This window comes from Hemitrygon akajei, chromosome 2, assembly GCF_048418815.1.
Source record: "Hemitrygon akajei chromosome 2, sHemAka1.3, whole genome shotgun sequence".
NCBI classification, from domain to species: Eukaryota; Metazoa; Chordata; class Chondrichthyes; order Myliobatiformes; family Dasyatidae; genus Hemitrygon; species Hemitrygon akajei.
The window spans coordinates 147,472,997-147,495,601 of NC_133125.1; the positions used below are offsets into that span (position 1 = coordinate 147,472,997).

Consider the following 22,605-nt stretch of genomic DNA (forward strand, 5'->3'; position numbering starts at 1 on the left):
TACCGCTCTCAGTCTCCTGCAGCAGGGGGCCTTTGGCTTCTGTGTTGCCCCCACTGTCTCCTCGAGCTGGAGGGAGGACAGCAGAACTCATTTACCAAACGTATTTTCCTCTTGTTAAGCGATTCCTCTACCTGGATACTGGTGTAACACTTACCCAAAAGGCTGGTATATGTCTAGGGGAAAAGGAGATCCAGCCACTCACCAACCCCACCTCCCGTACACGCAGGTGCTGTAAGAATCGAGTTTAAGCCTCGTGCCCGCCAACAGTATAAAACCCACAACAAATACCGTTATGAAATACACTTTAAAGAGTTTACTAAAATTAAAAGAGTATTAGGCAATACAATATATATATACAAGAAAAAAACCAAAGGCGCCAACTTATCAAAGTTCAGTCAGTTAGTGCACTCGTTGGAGCTCAACCATCGAACCATTCGACCCCTTGTCGCTTGCCTCCGACTTCCACGTCTTCCACCTCGGACTCCCCGGTGGTCTTCCGAGAGCACGTCCACCATCCTCGACATCTCCCTCCCGACTCCCTTCACACCACCAGCCCGCGCAACCCCTTCCCCAAGTTCCCAGCCTCACAAAACACAATAACATTCCCCATTGATTAACAAATGAATACAATTACCATATCAGTCATTCTAAAGCGAAACAACGGCGAGTGAAACACTTATCAGACAAAGAAACATTCCTACTCGTAACAAACCAAAGAAGCCATTTTGAGTAACATACACAGGACATTGTACATTCTCTCCCCACCAGCAAATGTCATGCCCTCATGGCATTACCAGAGTTCCCCAAAGCTTCTTGCAACACACAAAACCCAACCCAGGTGCAGAAAGCAGTGACATAACTACCCAGAGCAGTAGAAATCACACTCGGTTCTCCTGGTACCACATATGTCAACCGCTCCGGGGGGGCGCCTAATCCTCTGAGATCTCCATACCCCTTCTGCCCCACTGGGCTCCCTCTTCACCTGCGAACCCACTGTCTCGGACACCCCAGGTCTACCTGACAGACCCTCAACCCCTTCCTCACGGAGGTCCTCCCTCACCTGAGATCTCTCTGGCTCACGCTCGGGCTCCACCCTCTCTCCCACCAATGTTGGCGGCCTCTCCATCTGACCCTCAAGACCTTCCCTCCTCTCACCCAATTCAGTATAGGAAGGGCCAGGAGCCTCCTCTCCTGGTACTGGAGCACCAGCGAATGGGAACAGGGGCCACTCATCTGAGTCGTCCTCTTCCGAATCGGTAGCCATTTCCGGGCGAGGGACCCGTCCCCGCTCTTCAGCAGCGGGCTCTTCCCTTTCTCCGCGCCCTTACAGAGTCCTTGTACTAGGCGTAACCTCCCACTCTGGCTCCTTATCCACCTGCACCGCTTGACCCAGCGGCAGCAGGTGATTCCGATGGAGTATCTTGATAGGCCCTTTCTCATCCTCAGGTTTCACCCGGTAAACTGGCAGGTTCGGCATCTGGCTCTCTATTACATAGGGGCTGGCCGCCCATCGATCTGCCAACTTGTGCTTACCAGGGAGTCCCAAATTCCGTAAAAGGACCCGGTCGCCCGGCAATAACTGAACAAACTTCACCTTTCGATCATACCGCATCTTATTCCTCTGATTTTGTTTGGTAGCCGCCGCCTCGGCCAACTCATACGCCCGCTGTAACTCCCTCTTCATGTCGGACACATACTTTAGATGGGACTTCCCGGGTAATTCACCCACTTCACCTCCAAAACACAAGTCAATGGGCAACCTTGCTTCCCACCCGAACATCAGATAATAGGGCGAATATCCTGTAGCATCATTGCGAGTACAATTGTAACAGTGAACCAATTGTCCAATATGACAACTCCACCAGCTTTTCTGCCCAATCTCCAGCGTCCCGAGCATATCCAACAGGGTCCTGTTGAACCTCTCTGGCTGAGGATCTCCCTGTGGGTGATACGGGGTAGTCCTGGATTTCTCAACCCCAAGCATAGTCAGTAATTCATGGATAAGGCGGCTCTCAAAGTCCCGCCCCTGATCGCTATGGATTCGCCTGGGAAGGCCGTAATGAACAAAATACTTCTCCCATAACACCTTCACCACTGTCGTTGCCTTCTGATCCTTAGTGGGAAATGCCTGAGCATAGCGAGTGTAATGATCGGTGATGACTAAGACATTTGCGGTGTTGCTGGTGTTAGGCTCAATCGACAGAAAATCCATACACACCAGGTCCAGAGGTCCCGCACTCTGCAAGTGCGACAGTGGAGCCGCCAACGCGGGCAGGGTCTTCCTCCGGATGCAACGACTGCAGCCCCTACAGTATTCTTCGACGTCCCCCCTCATCCGGGGCCAATAGAACCGGTCTTTGAATAATCCATAGGTCTTTTCCACCCCCAAGTGTCCAGAATCATCATGCAGGGCCTGGAGTACAGCCTGCCGATACTCCTCCAGCAGGACCAGTTGCCAACAGTGGGGTTGGTCCGGAGGCACTGTTACCCGGTACAAGATTTGGTTCTTTAACTTCAACCGAGACCACTCCTTCAACAACAGAGGCACGAATGGGTGTTTCGCCTTCTCAGCCAACGCCCCATCCCCCTTCGCTACCGCTCTCCACACTGTGCCAAGACCCGGGTCATTTTGCTGAGCAGCTGCCACTTCCCCCGGACTCAGTTCTGGCAACTGTTTAGTCCGCAGTGCGGTCAGGTCACAGTAAGCTAGGGGTATGGCGTCATCAAAAACCCCCAAATGGTCCACGGCTCGTTCCAGCCTCCCTCTTCCCTCGGCCTTCACGGTGATAGCAAACTGACACATCGCCTTCACTCCAGGGGCAGGGACACTCTCCCACTCCTCGTTCCTCTCCTGTTCCCCCGGCTCCCGACGAGACAAAGCATCCGCATCGACATTCTTGCTTCCGGGGTGGTACCTCAGGCTGAAATCATATACCGACAAGGCCGCCAGCCACCGATGTCCTGTGGCATCCAGCTTCGCCGAAGTCAAAATATAATTGAGAGGATTGTTATCCGTTCTCACCTCAAACTTGGCTCCGTACAGGTAATCGCTCAACTTGTCCACCACCGCCCACTTCAGCGCCAGGAACTCCAACTTGTGAGTGGGATAGTTTCTCTCCGATGGCGACAAGCTTCGGCTGACAAAAGCTACCGGCCTCAATGCTTTGCCATGCTCCTGGTACAGAACAGCCCCGAGACCCTCTCGGCTGGCATCCGTGTGCAGCACATATGGCTTCTGGGGATCGGCAAAAGCCAACAACGGGGCCTGGGTCAGTGCCCTTTTCAAAGATCGGAACGCCTCTTCACATTGATCATCCCATCTCGAGACAAAAGGTTCCGCCGGGTTCCAGTATCCTCCAGCGTCCTGCCTCTGGTCCCCTGTCCTTTTCTTTCCCACCGGGGGATAGCCACACAACAGCTGAGTCAACGGGTGACACACTTTGGTGTATCCTTTCACAAATCATCGGTAATACCCACAGAACCCCAAAAATGAGCGCAGAGCACCCACTTTCTGGGGTCTCGGCCAGGTGGTCACGGCCTCTATCTTGGTTGGATCAGTAGCCACTCCCTCTCGCGAAATGATATGGCCAACGTAGCTAACCGACGACTTGCAGAACTGGCATTGTCCAGGGAAAGCTTCAACCCTTCTTCATTAAGCCAGCCCAACACCTTCAACAGCCTCTCCTCATGTTCCTCCACAGTCGATCCAAACACTATCAAATCGTCCAGGTACACCAGCACCTCTAACAGATTCATATCCCCCACAGTTCTCTCCATGAGCCTCTGGAAGGTGGCTGGGGCTCCCGATATGCCTTGGGGCATTCGTTCGAACTGAAAGAACCCCAGCGGGCAGATAAAAGCGGTCTTCTCTTTATCGCCCGCACTCATCGGGATCTGGTAATACCCACTTCTTAAATCCAGCACACTGAACCACTTCGCACCGCTCAGGCAGGCCAACGCATCCTCGACTCTTGGGACAGTATATTGATCAGGGACAGTTCGCCGATTCAACGTCCTGTAGTCAACACACATGCGCACTCTCCCATTCTTCTTCCGTGCCACCACTATTGGGGACGCATAAGGACTTCGGGACTCAGCTGTGATTCCGGCTTCCTTCAACTTGCACAAGTGCTGCTGCACGTCCTCAACATCTGCCGGAGCCAGCCGCCGGGATCTCTCTCGGAACGGGGTGTCCTCCGTCACCCGGATGGTGTGGCGAGTGCTTTTGGAGCAGCCAACATCAAACTCGCCCCGAGAAAAAACAGCTTCCATCTTCAGCATCTTCTCCACTAGCCTGTGTTTCCACTCCGGCGACACAGGGGAATCCCCGAAGTTAAAGGCTTCAGCGGTCAGCTCCCCTCGATGCTCCAACCCTCCCCGTTAGGGGTCCTCACTGGTGCGCTAGACATTACCGTCACCGGGAACAGATGTGCCAGCGGCATTCCCCTCTTAAAGGTGATTTCTCTTGCCGTGGTGTTCCTGACACTTATAGCTATACCCCTGGTCTCTGCACTTCGGGCCTCACCAGCGCCCCCGCCGGAAATCGTGTCTCCCCTTCAAGATCGTCCGGGGCGTCTACTAACAGGGCTTCGCCTGTCGGCACTCCTGGGAATCTGGGGGTCCCCATCACTAGAGCTACCTCCCCGGGTCAGATCACCTTGGGCCTCGCCTGCGTACACCACACCGTCCCTCGTTTACACTCCGGGTCCAGCCCTAGGGAGGCAACCCCTTCTTCGAACACTGCTCAAAACACTGGATGCGCCGAGAGGGTCTCCAGAAAGTCTTCCCCCGCTTTCTCCTTACAAGCTCCCAGGAGCCTTCGCACAACGGGGGAGTTAGTCCCCACCAGGAGGGCAGCACCACCGGTTTCCACCGGGTCAGGACACACCAACACCAACGTCTCAATAGCTTCAGACACTCCCACATCGCCCTCTGAGAACTCCAATCTCACCGATAGGTACCCATCGTACGGGTAGTCACCCTCGCTCACACCCCAAATCTGCAGGGCGTCAAATGGGGTTACGGGCAAATGCTTTAGATATTGTTTGTAGAAAGACCAGTACAATAAGGTCACCTGCGATCCCGTATCAAGAACGGTTTTTGCGTAAACTCCCTCTATCCGTAGACCCACACTGGCACGGGGTCCTACCAGCCCATCCGGAATAGAGGCGTGGGCACCTGGTGGTCCCCTGGCTGATCTCTGGGAACGTGTTCCTCCAGAGGCTCCAGTCCGTTCCCTCACTGAGCCTCTCCTAAGTTTCCCGACACCTCTCCCTTCTTGGTCGCAGGGGGGCTTGTCCTCCGCGGAACTCCTTGTCTCTCACAATCCCACCTAAAGTGTCCCTCCTCTCCACAGCTATAGCACACCCTCGGCCGCCCACAGTCCCGCCTGAAATGCCCCTCTTTCCCACAGTTAAAGCACACGCTGCCTGCCACCCCTCCTCTCTCAGGACGACTCCCGCTCCCAACCCACTGCACTGGTCGCCCCTGAGTGGGTACCTCCCCTGTTCCTCCCCTCCAGAGGGGGTTCTCTACTCCCTGGTGGGTTGTCATTCCTCCACCCAGCCACCACTTCCTGTATCACTGAGGATCGCTCCCGTAGGCCCGCGCCCCTTCTCCGCCCCAACGCTCTCTCTTCCTCCCGCGCTTCTCTAATCAGTTGCCCGAACGATGGAGGGGGGCCTTTCCTATAAGCCTGCCTAATAGTCCACGCCACCTTGTCCTCCTCCAGAGAGCCACTGAATAACTGACTCATCCTCACGCTAGCCACGTCAGGTGCCTTCACTACCCCCTGGCGCCGCAGCCCCGAGAGCATCCCCTCCATCCTAAATATGTACTCGGAGAGCTTTTCCCCTCTCCATTGTTCCAGGCGTTGGAACTCTGCTAAAAGCAGCCAGGGTTCCCCTGACAACCCAAATGCTCCCTCCAAAACTTCTATACATTCCTCCACTGAGGCCCCAGGCTTCTCAGCTTTCAACTCACGGACTGTTTTGGCTGCTAAACCCCTCAAACTTCCCACCAATCGCTGTCTCTTCTCCTCCTCCGAGCCTGGCCACTCCTCTAACATCAAGGACGTATGCTCGATCCAGGTCTCATAGTCCACCTCCCCGTCCGGAGTAGGCTTGGCTCCGGAGAACACCCCCAGCTTCAGCCGTGGCCTCTCGGCCACTTCCACCAGGGAGTTAAGTGCGGCTGCCATCTCCAAGGCTTCTCCCCTACCTGGGGGGCGGGGCCTAGTCACGACTCCTTCCTCCCTCCTCCCTTTGCTAGTGCCTGCCACCTCTCCGGGGTTTTCCTCTAGCTCTAGCTCCTCCTCCGATGTCTCCTCAGCCTCATCCTTGGAGAAGGGGTGGAGCCCCCACAGCCCCTCCTCCCCCAGTACACTGACCGTCGCCGGCAGTTCCAACGTCCTGACGTCAGCACTCGTACTAACCAACACCCAGCTCGACTCCACCTCTTTACCACACCGTCTAGCTACCAATTCTACCTGCCCCATACCCTTCACCAAACTTAACCCCCGCACTACCGCGTCTCCCGAAACTCGAAAATCCACTCCACACACTACGCATGCGTACTGCACCGGTACACCTCCAAATTCGCACCAGCTAACAATCTTATCTCTGTCCATCTCCGCTCTGCTGCCTGTGCGATTCCACAGCCCCCTGACAATCCAATCCGGGACGAGCACCCCACAAACATAACACTTACCCAAAAGGCTGGTATATGTCTAGGGGAAAAGGAGATCCAGCCACACACCAACCCACCTCCCGTACACGCAGGTGCTGTGAGAATCGAGTTTATGCCTCGCGCCCGCCAACAGTATCAAACCCACAACAAATACCGTTATGAAATACACTTTAAAGAGTTTACTAAAATTAATAGAGTATTAAGCAATACAATATATATATATACAAGAAAAAAACAAAAGGCGCCAACTTATCAAAGTTCAGTCAGTTAGTGCACTCGTTGGAGCTCAACCATCGAACCATTCGACCCCTCGTCGCTTGCCTCCGACTTCCACGTCTTCCACCTTGGACTCCCCGGTGGTCTTCCGAGCGCACGTCCACCTTCCTCGGCGTCTCCCTCCCGACTCCCCTCATACCACCAGCCCGTGCAACCCCTCCCCCAAGTTCCCAGCCTCACAAAACACAATAACATTCCCCATTGATTAACAAATGAATACAATTACCATATCAGTCATTCTAAAGCGAAACTACGGCGAGAGAAACACTTATCAGACAAAGAAGCATTCCTACTCGTAACAAACCAAAGAAGCCATTTTGAGTAACATACACAGGACATTGTACACTGGTTTCCTGCACTTGCTTCATCATCTGATGAGGATGGGTTGCTAGCATTGGTTGGGTGCCGTCTCCCTTATCTTCCCGTTCCTTTTCATTTCTTCAGCCTGTGGTCTCTTGGGTGGGATCTTCTGAGATTTCTTCCTCTTTACCACCCGCCATTTTTCTTCTTGTCGCTCTGCACACCCCACCCCCCCCCCCCGCTCGTCTTGTGGAAGGGTCTGGGGATTTTGGGAATGGGGTTGGGCTCATGGTGGTTGGCCTTTTCTACCTCACAGTCTCTAAACTGGGCATGACCTCTGTGTCAGCGTTTGCCTGAACCTTATTGTCCGCTCTTCCAACTTGAATGTGGCCTCATCACGGCAGTAGAGGAGGCCGTGGAATGACATGTTAGAATGGGAATGGGAAGTGGAATTAAAATGGAGATCCTGCTTTTACTGGTGGAGGGAGCATAGGTACTCGGTGAAGCCGTCTCCCAATCTGCGTCAGGTCTCACCAATATATAGGAGGCCACACCGGGAGCACCGGATGCAGCAGATGACCCCAGCAGACTTACAGGTGAAGTGTCTTCTCACCTGGAAGGACTGTTTGGGGCCCTGAATGGTAGTGAGGAAGGAGGCATAGGGGCAGGGGTAGCACTTGTTCCGCTTGCAATGATAAGTGCCAGGAGGGAAGACAATAAGGAGGGATGAATGAACAAAGGTGTCACGAAGGGAACGATCCCTGCGGAAAGCAAAAGGTGCGAAGAAGGGAATGATGTGCTTGATGGTGGGATCTTATTGGAAATGGTGAAAGTTATGGAGAATTATGTGCTGGACTCGGAGGTTAGTGTGGTGGTAGGAGAGGACAAGTGGAACCATATGTCTGGTGTGGTGGCGGGCAGATGGGGTGAGGGCAGATGTGTGCAAAATGGGAGAAATGCGGGCGAGGGCAGTGTTGTTGGTGGAGGAAGGGAAGCGCTTTCCTTTGAAGGAGGAGGACACCTCCATAGTTCTGGAATGAAAAGCCTCATCCTGAGAGCAGATGTGGCAGAAACAGAGGAATTGAGAGAGGGGGATGGCATTTTGACAAGTAACAGGGTGGGGGGGTAGCTGTGAGAATCGATGGGTTTATAAAAGATATCAGTAGATAAACCTTCTCCAGCATTAGCCCAATCGAGAAGGGGGGGGCAGAGGTGTCGGAAATTGACCAGGTAAATCTGAGGGCAGGGCTGGAAAGTCTTTGCCAAAGAAATGGGCCGGGAAACGGTGGCGGCGGAAGAAAAGCTCAGATTTGAGGCGAGTGCTGAACTCCCTGTGTTGTGGGCGCAGGGGAACAAAGATGAGGCCCGACTGAGGACAGAACATTTTGCCTCAGAGAGGGGAAAGTTACAGGCAATGGTGAAGACCCTGCACGGATGAGAGCTGGGATCAGCGGAAGAAGGGGTTGGTAATGTCTGAGGAGAGGGAGGGTTGGAGTGAAGATGAGGTGAGAAGAAGATGGAGTCTCCCAGGAGCCAAGGGCTGGCGGTGGGACCTGAGAGACACGGGATTTCAGAGTGATTGTAGGGTAACCGTTGAGGTCGTCAGCAAGGGTCGCGGTCTGGGGACATCCGTGCCTGCCGGCGTTGGAGATTGCAGGTTCTTTGGTCTGTAGACGGGCGATGTTCCGATCCTTGCAGGACGTGAGGAAGTCGAAGAACCGGCGATTGAAAGCCTGGATCCGACGGAGGATAAAGTAGCGGGCAGATCCATTACAGGCGGCGGAGAGAGAGCCCCGGAGTTATGGAAGTGACTGGGGTGGGGACCCCAGGTACCTCCCCATGGTGGAAACCGCGGTGGGGGCAGCACTCAATTGAATGCGAGTATCCGGGATCCTCAGACGATGCGGATCGAGAAGCTTGAAAATGGATCTGGAAGCCATGTGCACAAGCTGACGGCGAAGACATGTTCCCAGGTAGGATGCGTGGCTGTGGTAGCGGGTCTGGGTGAGCACATGGTCGAAGAGTCGGAGGGCAGCAGCGATCACGGTGGTGGGGGGGGGGGGGAGTGAGAGAGGGTTTAACTGAATACCCGTTGAAAGGAAGATTTAAACTTTTTCAGTGCAGCCATCCCTGGAAGAGACGGCGCAGTGTAGTAATCCAACAAAAACAATGGAAATCCTGCAGATGCTGGAAATCCAAGCAACACACACAAAATGCTGGAGACTGGATGTGTGTGTTGATTGGAGCTGGACGACGATTGCCAGGAAAGGATGTTAGATATTTCACCCCCCCCCCCAGTCAGCAATGAGGATCCACTCCTCACTCTCTTCTCGGCCTCTTGGTCACGGCCAGGTCACCATGACATTACACCTGATCTTAGTCGAAAGGCCGAAAAGCGTCATCGCAGATCGAAGGAATGAAGGGGGAGGCTTAATTGGAGAATTACAGTGTAAACCTCAACGGACTGAATAAATAAGGCAGCCACGCCTCTGAGTTAAGGCGGGAAGATTAAAGTAATTAATTTGAATCATTGAATCCATTAGGTCAGTATTGGCCGATGAGATAAAATACTCGGCGGCGGGTTTTCCGATGTCGATGTCTCACAACTCCCACCTGTGATTTTTTCCCTTGCCCGCCAGTCCCGGGATGGATTTGGGCAGTGCCGACCTCAGTTTCCGCGAGGAGCTGCAGTGTCCAATCTGCTTGGAGCTCTTCGTGGATCCCGTTATTCTGGGCTGCGGCCACAATTTCTGCCGGTCCTGCGTCGAGGGGTACTGGCACCATCAGGTTCCGGACCCCTGTTGCCCCGAGTGCCGCGAGCCGGCGGGCGCGTCCACCCTGCGGCCCAACGGGGCGGTGAGGCAGCTGAGCGAGGCGTCCCGGACTCTGGCTGACCTCTACTGTGAGCAGCATAGCCTCCGGCTCAAACTGTTCTGTGACACCGACCTGCGGCTCATCTGCCTCGACTGCCGAGACGGACCGGGGCACCGGGAACACCAGGCCAGCCCGGTCGGTGAGGCCGCCAGGTTCTACAGGGTAGGGAAGGAGGGGAACGGGTGGCGTGGTGGTTGGAAGGGGATAGGCTTCTCATTTTCACACAGAACCTGAGCCTTGCAGACTACTGGTACCTAACACTCGAATGACCCCACTGGAGGCGTAGTCAGCTAAGGGGTCAAGTTCTGTAGAAAAGCATATACAGTGCGGAAACGGGCTCTTGGTGGTGACTGTCAACCAGCTGTCTACACTGACCCCATTTCATTCTCTTCACTTACCTCTCAATTCCCCCCTCGCTCATTTAGAGCGATTTATAGCAACCACTTAAATTATATTTCCATCAGTCCTTTTAAATCAACCCTACATCTGCCCATTCTGGAATTTCCTGTCTGGGTGTCTCAGTGTATCACTCAGACCCGCCCTCTCCTGTTGGAAACAGCCCCAATCTACTCCCCATTCTTCTCCAGAGTTCGGACATGAACTGAGATATCAGTCAGTAGTATGTATTTATTTAAATGTATTTGACCCCTCTTGGAGACCTTTAACCTGGACCAATGTCACGAAACTAAGTGACCCATGCAGCCATGTCTCTCTAACTGTACCTCCGGCCTCCCAACCCCCTCCCTATCATGTTCCAGTTCTCTGGTGTATAGCCCCATCTTTTCCCCCTCATCCTTTTTCACCCACATCCTTCCTCTGAAGACACTTGTATATTCAGGACCCCTCACCAGCCCCCTCTGTCCCTCCTGTACCTGCCTTTCCCCCAGTGACCCTCTCATAAGTGCTTCTCCCTTCCCGCAGGGTGAGCTGCAGCTGGAGATCTCTTCAGTAGAAGATCGATCATGCGCCTTCAGATACCTCCTGTGTAATGAGCAAGACAAAGTTTCTGCCTTGCAGGTAATATTTGCAATTGACAGCCCAGAATTGGTTCTCCAAGATGCAATCCCACCAGTTGTTTTTGAAATAATCTAGACTGGTTGGCACACCAGTTTAGACTAACAATAGTGTTTGGAATAATGAGGTTTGGGATTTGACACTTGGGTTCAGCTGTCTTTTTTGGTGTGGCTTTCCTGACTTCCCACCAAGGTTTGAGGTGAAGAGAGAGAAGGTAGATTAAAACTGGCCGGAGTACAATGGTGACTGCTGGACTTTGTAAGACGAACATTGTTCTGTCCCCTTTTTTTTTGGGCAGGATCCTTGACTTGGAGATGTGTCTTCTCTGTGAAGTCAACAGGCCCATTGTGGGTAGGACTTAGACCCCCTCACAAGTGGGGTATGAGGTCCCTGAGGGGACAGGCAGGTAGGGAGGGAGGTCCCCTCTGGGGTTGCATGCCCCATCTGATTCTCACTCCCATGACCAACGTTCATAGAAACTGGGATGTGGTTTGTGCAAGGTGCCTCTTGGAGTTCAGCAAGAGTGAAACACTTGTGCAAGGTGGGCATGTGGTGAGTCTTCATCTTGTATGCTTTAATGAGAATAAGGCATTTTTCTCCACTGAATGGTCTCAGGTCAGAGATTCCCAGAGTCTGTGAGGATATTGCTCTACTTGAAGGAGTCTTTGACCACATCCCTGAGCCATTTCCTATGTCTTTTTCATTCAAGAGGTATGGCTTCACCAGCTGAACCATCAGTTAACTGCCTTCCCTAGTTGCCCTTAAGATTGTGGTGAGCTGTGGTCCCTGAGGTGAGTGTATTAGGGAGGGAGTTCAAGTCTTTGACCCAGTGAGGTGAGGGAATGGCGACATAACTGTATTTCTGAGTCGGGATGGTGTGTGGCTTGGAGGGTAAATTCCTGCTGGTGGTGGTCCCCATGCTGCTGCTGCCCTTCTACTAGCTGGTAGAGGTTTGAAAGGTGGTGGCCAGGAGAGTTGCTGCTGTGCGTCCTGCAGGTGGTACAAATTGTTGCTACTCTGCATCGCAGGTGGAGTGGATGGGGTCCCTGTGATGTGGACTGCTATGTCCTGCATGATGATAAGCTTGAGTGTTGATGCTGATCTCACTCAGGCAAGTGGGAACTGTTCCATCACAGTCGGGTCTGTGTCTTGTAGATGGTGGGATGGCTATAGGGAGTTAGGAGCTATGGTATGGAAATGCAATGTCCAGAATAAGAAAAGGCTACAGAAAATGATTGATACTGCCTTGTCCATCCCAGACAAAGCCCTCCCCAAAATTGAGTAAACTTGTGTGGAGTGTCACTGTAAGAATGCAGCATCCATTATTATGAACTCCCACCATCTAGGCCATGCCCTTCTCTTGATGCTTCCATTGGGCAGTAGGTATAGAAGCCATGGGTTCTATAGCCAGGTTCAGACCAACAGACTCACTTTCAGGGGCTCTATATGACTTTGTTCTCAGTATTTGCACACTTTATCATCTTTTGCACATTGTTGCTTGTCAGACTTTGTCTAGTTTTTTTTCTGTAAATATTTATTGCATTATTTCCTACAAGAAAATACACCTGTACATTGAAGTTCATATGGTAACATATGAACTTCAGTGACTCCACTTATCTTGGTTCTGCCGAAGGGTCTTGTCCCAAAACGTTGACTGTACTTTTTTCCCCAAAGATGCTGCCTGGCCTGCTGAGGTCCTCCAGCATTTTGTGCATGTTGCTCGGATTTGCAGCATCTGCAGATTTTCTATTGTTTGAGATGCAGGAGCAGAATTAAGCCATTTGGCACATAGAGTCTGCTGTGCCATTTCATCTTGACTGATCCAATTTTCCCCTCGGCCTCAATCTTCTGCCTTCTCCTCGTATCCCTTCATGCCCTAACCAATCAAGAATCTATCAACTCCTGCCTTAAATATACATAAGACTTTGCCTTCACGGCTGCCTGTGGCAAACAATTCCACAGATTCACCACTCTGGCTAAACAAATTCCTCCTGATCTCAGTTCTGAAAGGATGCCCCTCTATTCTGAAGCTGTGTCCTGTGGTCTCCGACTCTACCATCATAGGAAACATAGGATGTCATTGAACGTCAGGGATGATAGCTGGGTTTTCTTGCCTGCCTGTAATCCGCCCTAGACATTGGGACTGGTGGGAACCATAACTATGGGGTACATGAAATCAAAACAAGATTCCTCTTCAGACAGAACTGTGTGAAGAAATGTATTTTCTATTGTTAAGTTCCAAAGCACCAACATCCACTGTACTTAAACCTTGTGTAAAGCAAGCTGAATTTTTTTAAATTTATAAAGCTGCAGATATGAAAATCTGAAATAAAAATGGCTAATGATTTGCCCTCTGAGACGTGTGTGTGTGTGTGTTTTTGCTGCTTTTGAGTTATTGCTACTATGTGTATGCATGAGAATTGCTGTTTTTAAGTTATTTCTTGGACCTAGACCAAGAGTATTGTACCTGATCCTTGTTGCAGTGCTTCAGGAAGGAGGCACAGGCCATGGAGATGCTCAAAATGAAGGGTTTGGTTGGACTAGGAAGTGTAACTGTTTTCAATGGCAGGAGTGTCAGTAATGTAAATCAATTAACAAATGGTAGATTTTATTAGTTTGGGCAAAATAGCAAATGTAGTTTCTTCAACCAAGGAGGCAAAACACTGGAAATTACAGGCCAGTAAGCTTGACTCCTGACATAAAGAAAATTTCAGACATTAAAGTTACACAAAATGGGGAAAAAAAAGTCATCACGATTGATGTTAGCTGCTGCTTTGCAGCTCTGGAATCCCAGGTTTGATCCTGACTCTGGTGCTGTCTGTGTGGAATTCACACGTTCTCCCTGTGACTGCTTGGGTTTCCACTGGGTGCTCTGGTTTCCTCCAGAAGATGAAGGTTAAATAGTTGCTGTACATTGTTCCTCATGGGTGTCTAGTGGAAGAAGTTGAGAGAAGCAGGTGAGTTGCTGAGAGTAAACAGTTGACATTTAGAGCATCACAACTGGAAAGGAAGCGGGGGAGATGCCAGAATAAAAAGTGGAGGAGGGGAAGTTATTGTGGTAATTAATGGGTTATTCCTATGCCACTCAGTTAGCCACTATCACATGGGAGGAGTTCACATACGGTACAAGCAGAGGTATCAATAAAGTTCAGTTCAATATCCTGCATGCTGGTGTGGTCTGCACTCTCCCTCAAGATTGAACACAAGAGGAGGAAGAATAGCTAGAAAATGATAGATGAGGTGGGTCAGAAGGGAAAAGGCATAGAGAAGAAGGAATCCGATAGGGGAGTGAACCAAGGGAGGTGACAGGCAGGTGAGATAAGAGGCCAGAGTAGGGAATAGAAGGAGAGGATAGAGGGAAGCAAATTTCTTTACCAGAAGGAGAAATCTTTCTTCATGCCATCAGGTTGGCAGCTACCCAGGCAGAATATATTGTGTTGCTCCTCCAGCCTGAGGTCGGCTTCATTGTGGCACAAGAGGCCAAGAGGCCATGGACTAACATGTCAGAATTGGAATTAAAATGTTTGGCCACCGGGAAGTTCTGCTTTTTGCAGATGGAGCAGAGGTGCTGGACAAAGCTATCAGTTTTGACCAATGTGGAGGAGGCCACATTGGAAGTGCCAGACACAACAAATGACCCCAGCAGAATTGTAGGTGAAGTGTTGACTCACCTGGAAGGACTATTTGGGCCCCGAATGGATGTGAGGGAGGGGGTGAATGGGCAGTTGTACCACTTCAACTGCTTGCAGGGTTAAGTGCAGGGAGAGACGAATGGACAAGGGGATCATAGTGGGATTGATCCCCGTGGAAAGTAGAGTGAGGGGGAGGTGAAGGTGTGTTTGGTGTGGAGAACGATCTGTTGGATGTGGAGGCTCTTGGGGTAGTAGGTAAGGGCAAGAGGAACTCCATCTCCATTAAGGTGGCAGGAAGATATGAGCATGGTCATCTGGGAAATGGGGGAGATGTGGATGAGGGCAGCATCAATAGTGAAGGAAGAGAAATCCCATTCCTCTCAAGTGCTGCTGGAAAGACATCAACTCAGTGAAGGTGCCCTTTGGTCTACCTGAAGTTTGTTGGTCTTCCAGCACAGTGAGATGTTCGCAAGGGAATGTTATCGACTGGCATTTTCCAGCCTGCTGTTGGAGGTGCTGAGGGATGCATACAAGCTTGGTGCAGCGAGTACCAAAGCTCTGTGGGGCAAGACCTGCACCTTCACATGAAGTTCAGAGTTGGGCAGGGAGATCCCTCCAACATTGAAAGGGTATGTCGCCCCAGGAGACAACATCAGTGGCAATGTCAGCACTACTAAATGTAATTGCTATGAATGTAAAAATTTGACACTATTTTGTATGTTTTTTATTATGACTAGAGTTTTAATTTTAAAAATGTATCAAGTGTACCAAGGACTGTACCTGGTAGTGTCTGGATCTAATAAATGGATTACAATGTGCAATACATGATTATGTTCAGCAAATGGGCTGTTCTGGTGAACAGTAACCTTTCTAAAACAGTGGGTTGTTGAGGTTGTAGGGAATAGAAGGAGAGGATAGAGGGAAGCAAATTTCTTTACCGGAAGAAGAAATCTTTATTCATGCTATCAGGTTGGCAGCTACCCAGGCAGAATATATTGTGTTGCTCCTCCACCCTGAGGGTGGCTTTATTGTGGCACAAGAGGAGGCCATGGACTAACATGTCAGAATTGGAATTAAAATGTAGGTTTTTCTTTTTCATTGTAGAGAAGCTCCGAGCAACTGTTGCTCCACATCAGGGAGCAGTTTGCTCAGATGCACTCCTTTCTGCAGGAAAGGGAGGAGATCTTGTGTCGGGAGCTGGTGGTGCACAAGAACCACATCCTGGAGCAGATCCAGGGTAACCTACAGAAGATCCAGGAAGGGCTGGATTCCCTGGATAGCCGGCGTGAAGAGTTAAGGACACATCAGGCTCAGGAGAGCGACATTGAGTTCCTGAAGGTAGGGCAATGTGGGTGTCTGTTCCACAAATGGACCTTGGTGATCGGGCACTGCTCTGATGGGTTGGGATCGGGCAGTGCAGCCGATGCTGTGTACAGTGACTGTTAAAACATGGAAATACCAAACCTGAAGCCCATCACCATTCCATCTGCCAGTTCTCTGCCTATTCTCCCAATCCTAGTCCTTCATCACAGAGCAGAAGGAACAGCACTGGATCAGTGGTGGGAAGCAGTTGGAACATCGAGTACAACACAGTACAGGCCCTTTAGCCCACCATGTTGTGCCATCCTTTTAGCCTAACCAAAATCAATTTAATCCTTCCCACATAGAAAAGTAGAGGGTTATTGTCTATCATCCTCTGTCTATCTGAGTCTCTTAAATGTCCGTAATGCGTCTTCCTCTACCACTGCCCCAGCAGTACTTTCCTGCACCTATCATTGTTTATCTAAAAAAACACACCACCTCTGTCATCGCTCCTATACTTTCTTCCAATCAGCTTAAAATGACATCCTCTTGTATTAGGCATTTCTCCCCTGGGGAAAAAGAGGTTATAGCTGACCAAATCACCCAAATGCTCCAGATCCCAAAATTTACTATCTCTAGAGTTTCCATCTCCCTCCTGTCGGGGCAACCCAGTGAGATCATCCCATCACACAGAAACTTAAACACAAGAGCAGCTGCTTCATTGTGTGGAAACTGTTTGGATTTTAGATTTTGCGCCACAATTTCCAAATGTGTGGATTATCAAACAGGGCAGAAGCTGGGCGTGGGGGTGTTAATGGACCAGCAGAGGACAGCTGTAAGTGGGGATGGAACCATCAAATTCTCTCCTACATCAGCTCTTTCATTGCTGTAACCATTCTCGTTGACCTCTGGACCCTCTCCAATGCCAGCACGTGTTTTAGATAAGGAGCCCAAAATTGCTCACCATACCCCCAAGTGCAGACTGAATAATGCCTTGTAAAGCCTCAGCGTTTCATCCTTTCTCTTGTATTCTAGTTCTCTTGAATGTGCTAACATTGCGTTTGCCTGATCACCAGTTCAACCTGCAAGTTAACCTTTATGGAATTCTGCACAAGGACTCCAAAGTGTCTTTGCATCTCTGAATTTCGAATTTTCTCCCAGTTTAGAAAATATCCCATGTCTTTATTCCTTCTACCAAAGTGCATGACCATGCAGTCGACACTATATTCCATCTGCCAGTTCTTTGCCTATTCTCCCAATCCAAGTCCTTCTGCAGACTCTCTGCTTCAACAGTACCAGCCCCTCCACCTACCTTTGTGTCACCTGCAAACTTGGCCACGAAGCCATCAATTCTGTCATCCAAGTCATTGACGTATAATGTAAAGATGTGGTCCTAATAGCAACCCCTGCAGGACACTCGGTCACCGGCAGCCAACCAGAATAGTCTTCTATGCTAGTGTATTTCCTGTAATACCATGGCCTCCTATCCTGTTAAGCATCCTTGTGAAAAGCCTTCTGAAAATTCAAAGGAACAATATCCACTGACTCTCCTTCAGTGACTATCCACTGAATATCCTGCCTGTTATTTCCACAAAGACTTCCAACATATTTGTCAAGCAAGATTCCCCCTTTTAGAAAACCCCCTTTTGCCTACTTTATCATGCCCTTCCAAGTACCCTGAAACATCATCTTTAATAATAGACTCCAACTTTTTCTGTCTATTGAAGTCAGGCTAACTGGCCTATAATTTCCTGTCTCTCTCCCTTAGAGTGAAGTGACACTTGCAATTTTCCAGTCCTCTGGAACCATTCGGGAGCCTAGAGATACTTGAAAGACCTCCTTCAGAACCTTGGGGTATAGTCCATCTGGTTCAGGTGACTTATCTACTTTCAGCTTCCCAAGCACCTTCTTAGTAATAGGAACTGCACTCACTTCTGCCCCCTGTCACTCTTCAATTTTTAGCATACTGCTAGTGTCTTCCACAGTGAAGACTGAGGAAAAATACTTCAGTTAGTCTGACATTTTTTGTCCCTCATTACTACCTCTCCCGAGTCATTTTCTAGTGGTCCAATATCTACATTCACCTCATTTTTTTATTATCTGAAAAATACTTTTGGTATTCTTTTATATTACTGGCTAGCTTACCTTCATATTTCAACTTTTCTCCCTGTTTGGCTTTTTTTAGTTGCTTTCTGTTGGTTTTTAAAAGCTTCACAATCCTCTATTTTCCCACTAATTCTTTTTTTGCTATATTCTATGCCCTCTTTTGCTTTTATCCTGCTTTTGACTTCCCTTGTCAGCTACTGTGGCCTCATCCTCCCTTTAGAATACTACTTCATCTCTGGGATTATCTATCCTGAACCTTCTGAATTGCCTCCAGAAATTCCAGCCTCTGCTGTTCTGTTATTTCTGCTAACATGCCATTTCTAATCAACTTTGCCCAGCTCCCCTCCCGTGCCTCTGCAATTCTCTATAATACAGATTCATCTCCCTCTCAAGCTGCAGGGTAAAATCTATCATTTCATGATCACTGCCTCTTGGAAAGGGTTCCTCTTGTATGCACAGTAAGATGCCAGAAAATGGCCAGCAATATCATAAAGGATCACACCCATCCTTTTATGGGCTGTTTGTTCCACTCCCATCAGGGAAGAAGCTACACAGCATCCACACCAGGACCACTGGACTCTAAAACAGTTACATCCCCCAAGACATTAGGCTGATCAACACCTCCACCCGTGTGCCCACCCCACCACGACCTCTATGTGCACATCACTACCATCACTTTATGTACATACAAAGTTTATCTATACAACGGTTACTTGTACATTGTTTTATAGGATAGCTTTTGTATTTAATGCTTTTTTAATTGTTCTTTGAGCTTATGTTTTTAATGCTGTAGTGGATCTGAAATAATAATCATGCTCTTCATGCGCGTACTGAAGAATAGAAATAAACTTTGAATCTTGAACCTGCTGATTGTAAACTGTCTCCACATTCCCTCAAACTGTAAACCCCTTTGGTTCAGACAGTCCCATTTCAGCTCCTTGCTAATGGAAATCAATTTTTCCCATTTATTCCAATTGTATTGTATTCTATGCCACTCAGTTTTGGCGTGTTTTGTTTGTGTCTGATAAAATACATTCTTGAATAGATTTGTGCAATCTCCCAGGTTATGATCTTGTACCTTGTTTACCTGCTCTGCAATTGCCCTGTTGCTGTTGCATTTTATTCTGCATTGTTCCACCTCAATTAAGCTGTATTCTGATTTCTGTGAACAATATGCAAGAGAAGCTTTTCACTGGATCTCGGTACATGTGACAGAATAAACCAATTCCGGTGGCTCAGTTTGTTCATGCAAGAGCTGGGATTTGTTGGTCAAATTCAGATTGATGTGTCCTCTCTTCTCCCTACAGACAGTGAAAAGCCTAAGGTAGGTGGACACTCCGTGCTCATTTTTGCTGACTCGACCTCTGGGTTCCTGTTCAACCTGCCACAATACCGCTTTAACAGGCTGGATAACATCCAGATGCCCAGTGAGGTGCCTGCCACGCTGCCCTTGGGAGAGTTCAAGGGACCCCTGCAGTACAAGGTGTGGCGAGAGATGAAAGACTTCATTGGCCCAGGTAGGACAACCTCCATTCATTCCATGTATAGGTGTTACTGGCAATACTGGGGGTGCTTCTGATCCTACACCACTAGGGTTTTCTCTGGAGGAACAGAGCGGAGACCTGAAGTTCATAAAATTGAGAGGCAGTCAGTAGACAGCCTGTACCACTTTCTCAAGGTTGAAGTGCCTTACTATAGTACATGCATGAGAAGCGGATGTAAAGGGGCAAGGAAGTAGATGTAAGGGACACGTTTCTAGAGTGCCGGGTGTCTGGAATGTGCTGCCAGGGATTATGGTGGAGGCAAATCCAACAGTTTGCCAATAGGCCTTTTGAGGGTGAGTGGATCAAAATCCTTTGATTGGACCCTGCTCAGGTAGATTTCCCCTCCCTGAAGGTTGCTTAAGAAGCGGTTTGTATGACCTATCCAGCTGGCTGTGAACATGAACTTGCATTGATGTAGCACGTGGTATAGCCTCACTTATGATCTGTATCAGGTATTCTGCCAAACCTCTTGACGTGATTTTTTTGTATGTTTTTTCCCCTATTAGGACATGACTGGTGGAACTGGGCCAGCACGATCGCACTGGGATGTGCGGGAGGGTGGTGGTAGGTGGGAGGGTGTTCCCAGGTTTCTTGACTGTTGAGCAATAAGTATATGTTGGAAATTTTGCACAATGTCTGAAAATTCCCAACATAATGGAGCCCTCTGGAAAGAGTCAGTTCCTAGCCTGAGGGGTTTGGTGGGGGGGTGGGGGAAGAGAGGAAAGAATCATTAGTAATATTACAGAGCCAAAAAACTTCACAAAGGAGAGTGGTCCTAATGAAATATCTCTATGGCCTAGTGGGTCACTTGGCTTTGTGAATGTTAAGTTTCAAAGCCAATCACCCAACTTCTAATTCAATTTATTATCAAAATATGTATATATCACCATATGCCAAGATTCATTTTCTTGCGGGCATTCACAATAGATACGGAGAAACATTAGAATCAATGCAAACCTACACGCAAAGACAGACAAACAGCCAATGTGCATAAGAAGACAAATTGGTTAAAAAAGAGTAAGCAATAAATAATATTGAAAACATGAATAATGGTCCTTGAAAGTGAGTCCATCGGTTGTGGAATCAGTTCAGTGCTGAGGTGAGTGACGTTATCCATACTGTTCTTGGACCTGGAGCTGTGGGACCTAAGGCTCCTGTTCCTCCTCCCCAATGGCAGTAGCGAGAAGGAGCACGGCCTGGATGATGGATGCCACTTTCTTGCGGCTGTGCTCTTTTGAAATGTGTTCAATGTTGGGGGTAAAATGCTTTAGTCTGAAGTGGGTACTGGTGTGTAATTTTTTAAATCTGTTTTTTGCCAGTCCCCGCCTCTCTCACACTGGACCCGAACTCTGCACACCATAAGCTCCTGGTCTCCGAGGACCTGACCCAGGTGCGCCTGACCGACAGCAGGCAGCAGCACCTTCCCTCCGCTGACCGCTTCGACCCCTGTGTCAACATCCTGGCCGCTCAGGGCTTCAGCTCTGGAAGGCACTACTGGGAGGTGGAGGTGGGCACCAAGACGGCCTGGGACCTGGGTCTGGCCCGCGAGTCTGTCCAGAGGAAGGGCTGCCTCACCCTGTCACCAGTGGATGGCTACTGGACCATTTGGCTACGGAATGGCAAGGAGTACAAGGCTCTCGACTGGTCCACAATCCCTCTGCATCTCTCCGTCAAGCCCAGGAGGGTGGGAATCTACCTGGACTATGAGGAAGGCCAGGTGTCCTTCTATAATGCTGATGACATGTCCCACCTCTACACTTTCATGGACACCTTCACTGAGAGGCTCTTCCCCTATTTCAGCCCATACTTGAACTGCAGGGACAATTCCGACGGCCTGACTCTGTGCAGACTGAAGCTGTAGCGCACACTCGCCCCAGTCCTCCCCTGCCTCACTGCGGGCTTGCCATTTCCTAGCACCCCCACTGCAAGCTGGCATGGTTTTGATGGGCCAAGTGGCCCCCTGTGTGTCAAGAATTAGAGACCGTCAATTTCCATTAAATGCACACAACCCCTGGCACTGGTTGACCTCTGTTACTACAAGCACAACATTAAAAATCCTTGTAGATCTATTAGCTGCAGATGCGTCAAATCCGTGGGGGGGGGGGGTGGAGGAAGGTGAGTTGGGGGTAAATGTTGGAAACACTCATCAGAGTGGATGGTGTCTGTGGGAAGAGAAATGGTTGATGTTCCAGGAAGCTGCAGATCCTGGAAGCTGAAGCAAAAGATAAACTGGAGAAACTCAGTGGGTCAGGCAGCATCTGTGGAGGGAAAGGGGATGGTGTAGGTCTGGAGTTGAGTCCCTGCATCAGGACTTTATTCAGGCAGGATCCCTCTCCCTAAACGTCACTGGTGTAAATGAACGGTGTTAACCTGAAATGTTGATATTCAATTTCCCTCCACAGATCCTGTCTGAGTTGCTGAGTTCCTCCAGCACTTTGTGATCAGATTCCAGTGATTGTAGAACCTCTTCTCTCCACAGGGAGAGTTAGATTTGCACACTCACCCTGGCTCTGGTCATCAGCTTGCATTTGTATAGCACCCTGCAGAGCCTTGGGCTAACTGAACTTGCTTTTCTGGGGTTGAACAGCTGTTGCACCCAGGTACCCAGTAACCAATATACCACCTGCATCAAACTGCTGCTCCACTTGTTATGGTGACGGCAGGTGGAGCTGCTGGCTCACAACTGGATTTGACCCTGAGCTTGTCTGCTGTCCGTGTGGAGTTTGCATGCCTTCCCTGTGACCCCAGGAGCTTTGATTTCCCTCCATGTCCCAAAGATGTGTCAGCCAGTGGGATGATTGGCTGCTACAAGTTGCCGCTAATGAGTGGGCGAGGGGTAGAGGATGGGAATGTGGAGAGAATAAGATGGG

General features: G+C 49.8%; 1 protein-coding gene across 1 annotated transcript in view; it reads left to right on the plus strand.

Annotated features, from left to right (window-relative positions):
- The first annotated feature begins 9,909 nt into the window (after positions 1-9,909).
- Positions 9,910-22,605, plus strand: part of LOC140720966 (uncharacterized) — a 48,740-nt gene continuing 36,044 nt past the window's right edge. The window contains exons 1-5 of the mRNA XM_073035840.1: positions 9,910-10,299; positions 11,059-11,154; positions 15,888-16,131; positions 19,499-19,708; positions 21,055-21,592. Of these exons, the coding sequence (XP_072891941.1) occupies positions 9,910-10,299; positions 11,059-11,154; positions 15,888-16,131; positions 19,499-19,708; positions 21,055-21,592 (1,478 nt within the window). The remainder of the gene's footprint in view (positions 10,300-11,058; positions 11,155-15,887; positions 16,132-19,498; positions 19,709-21,054; positions 21,593-22,605) is intronic.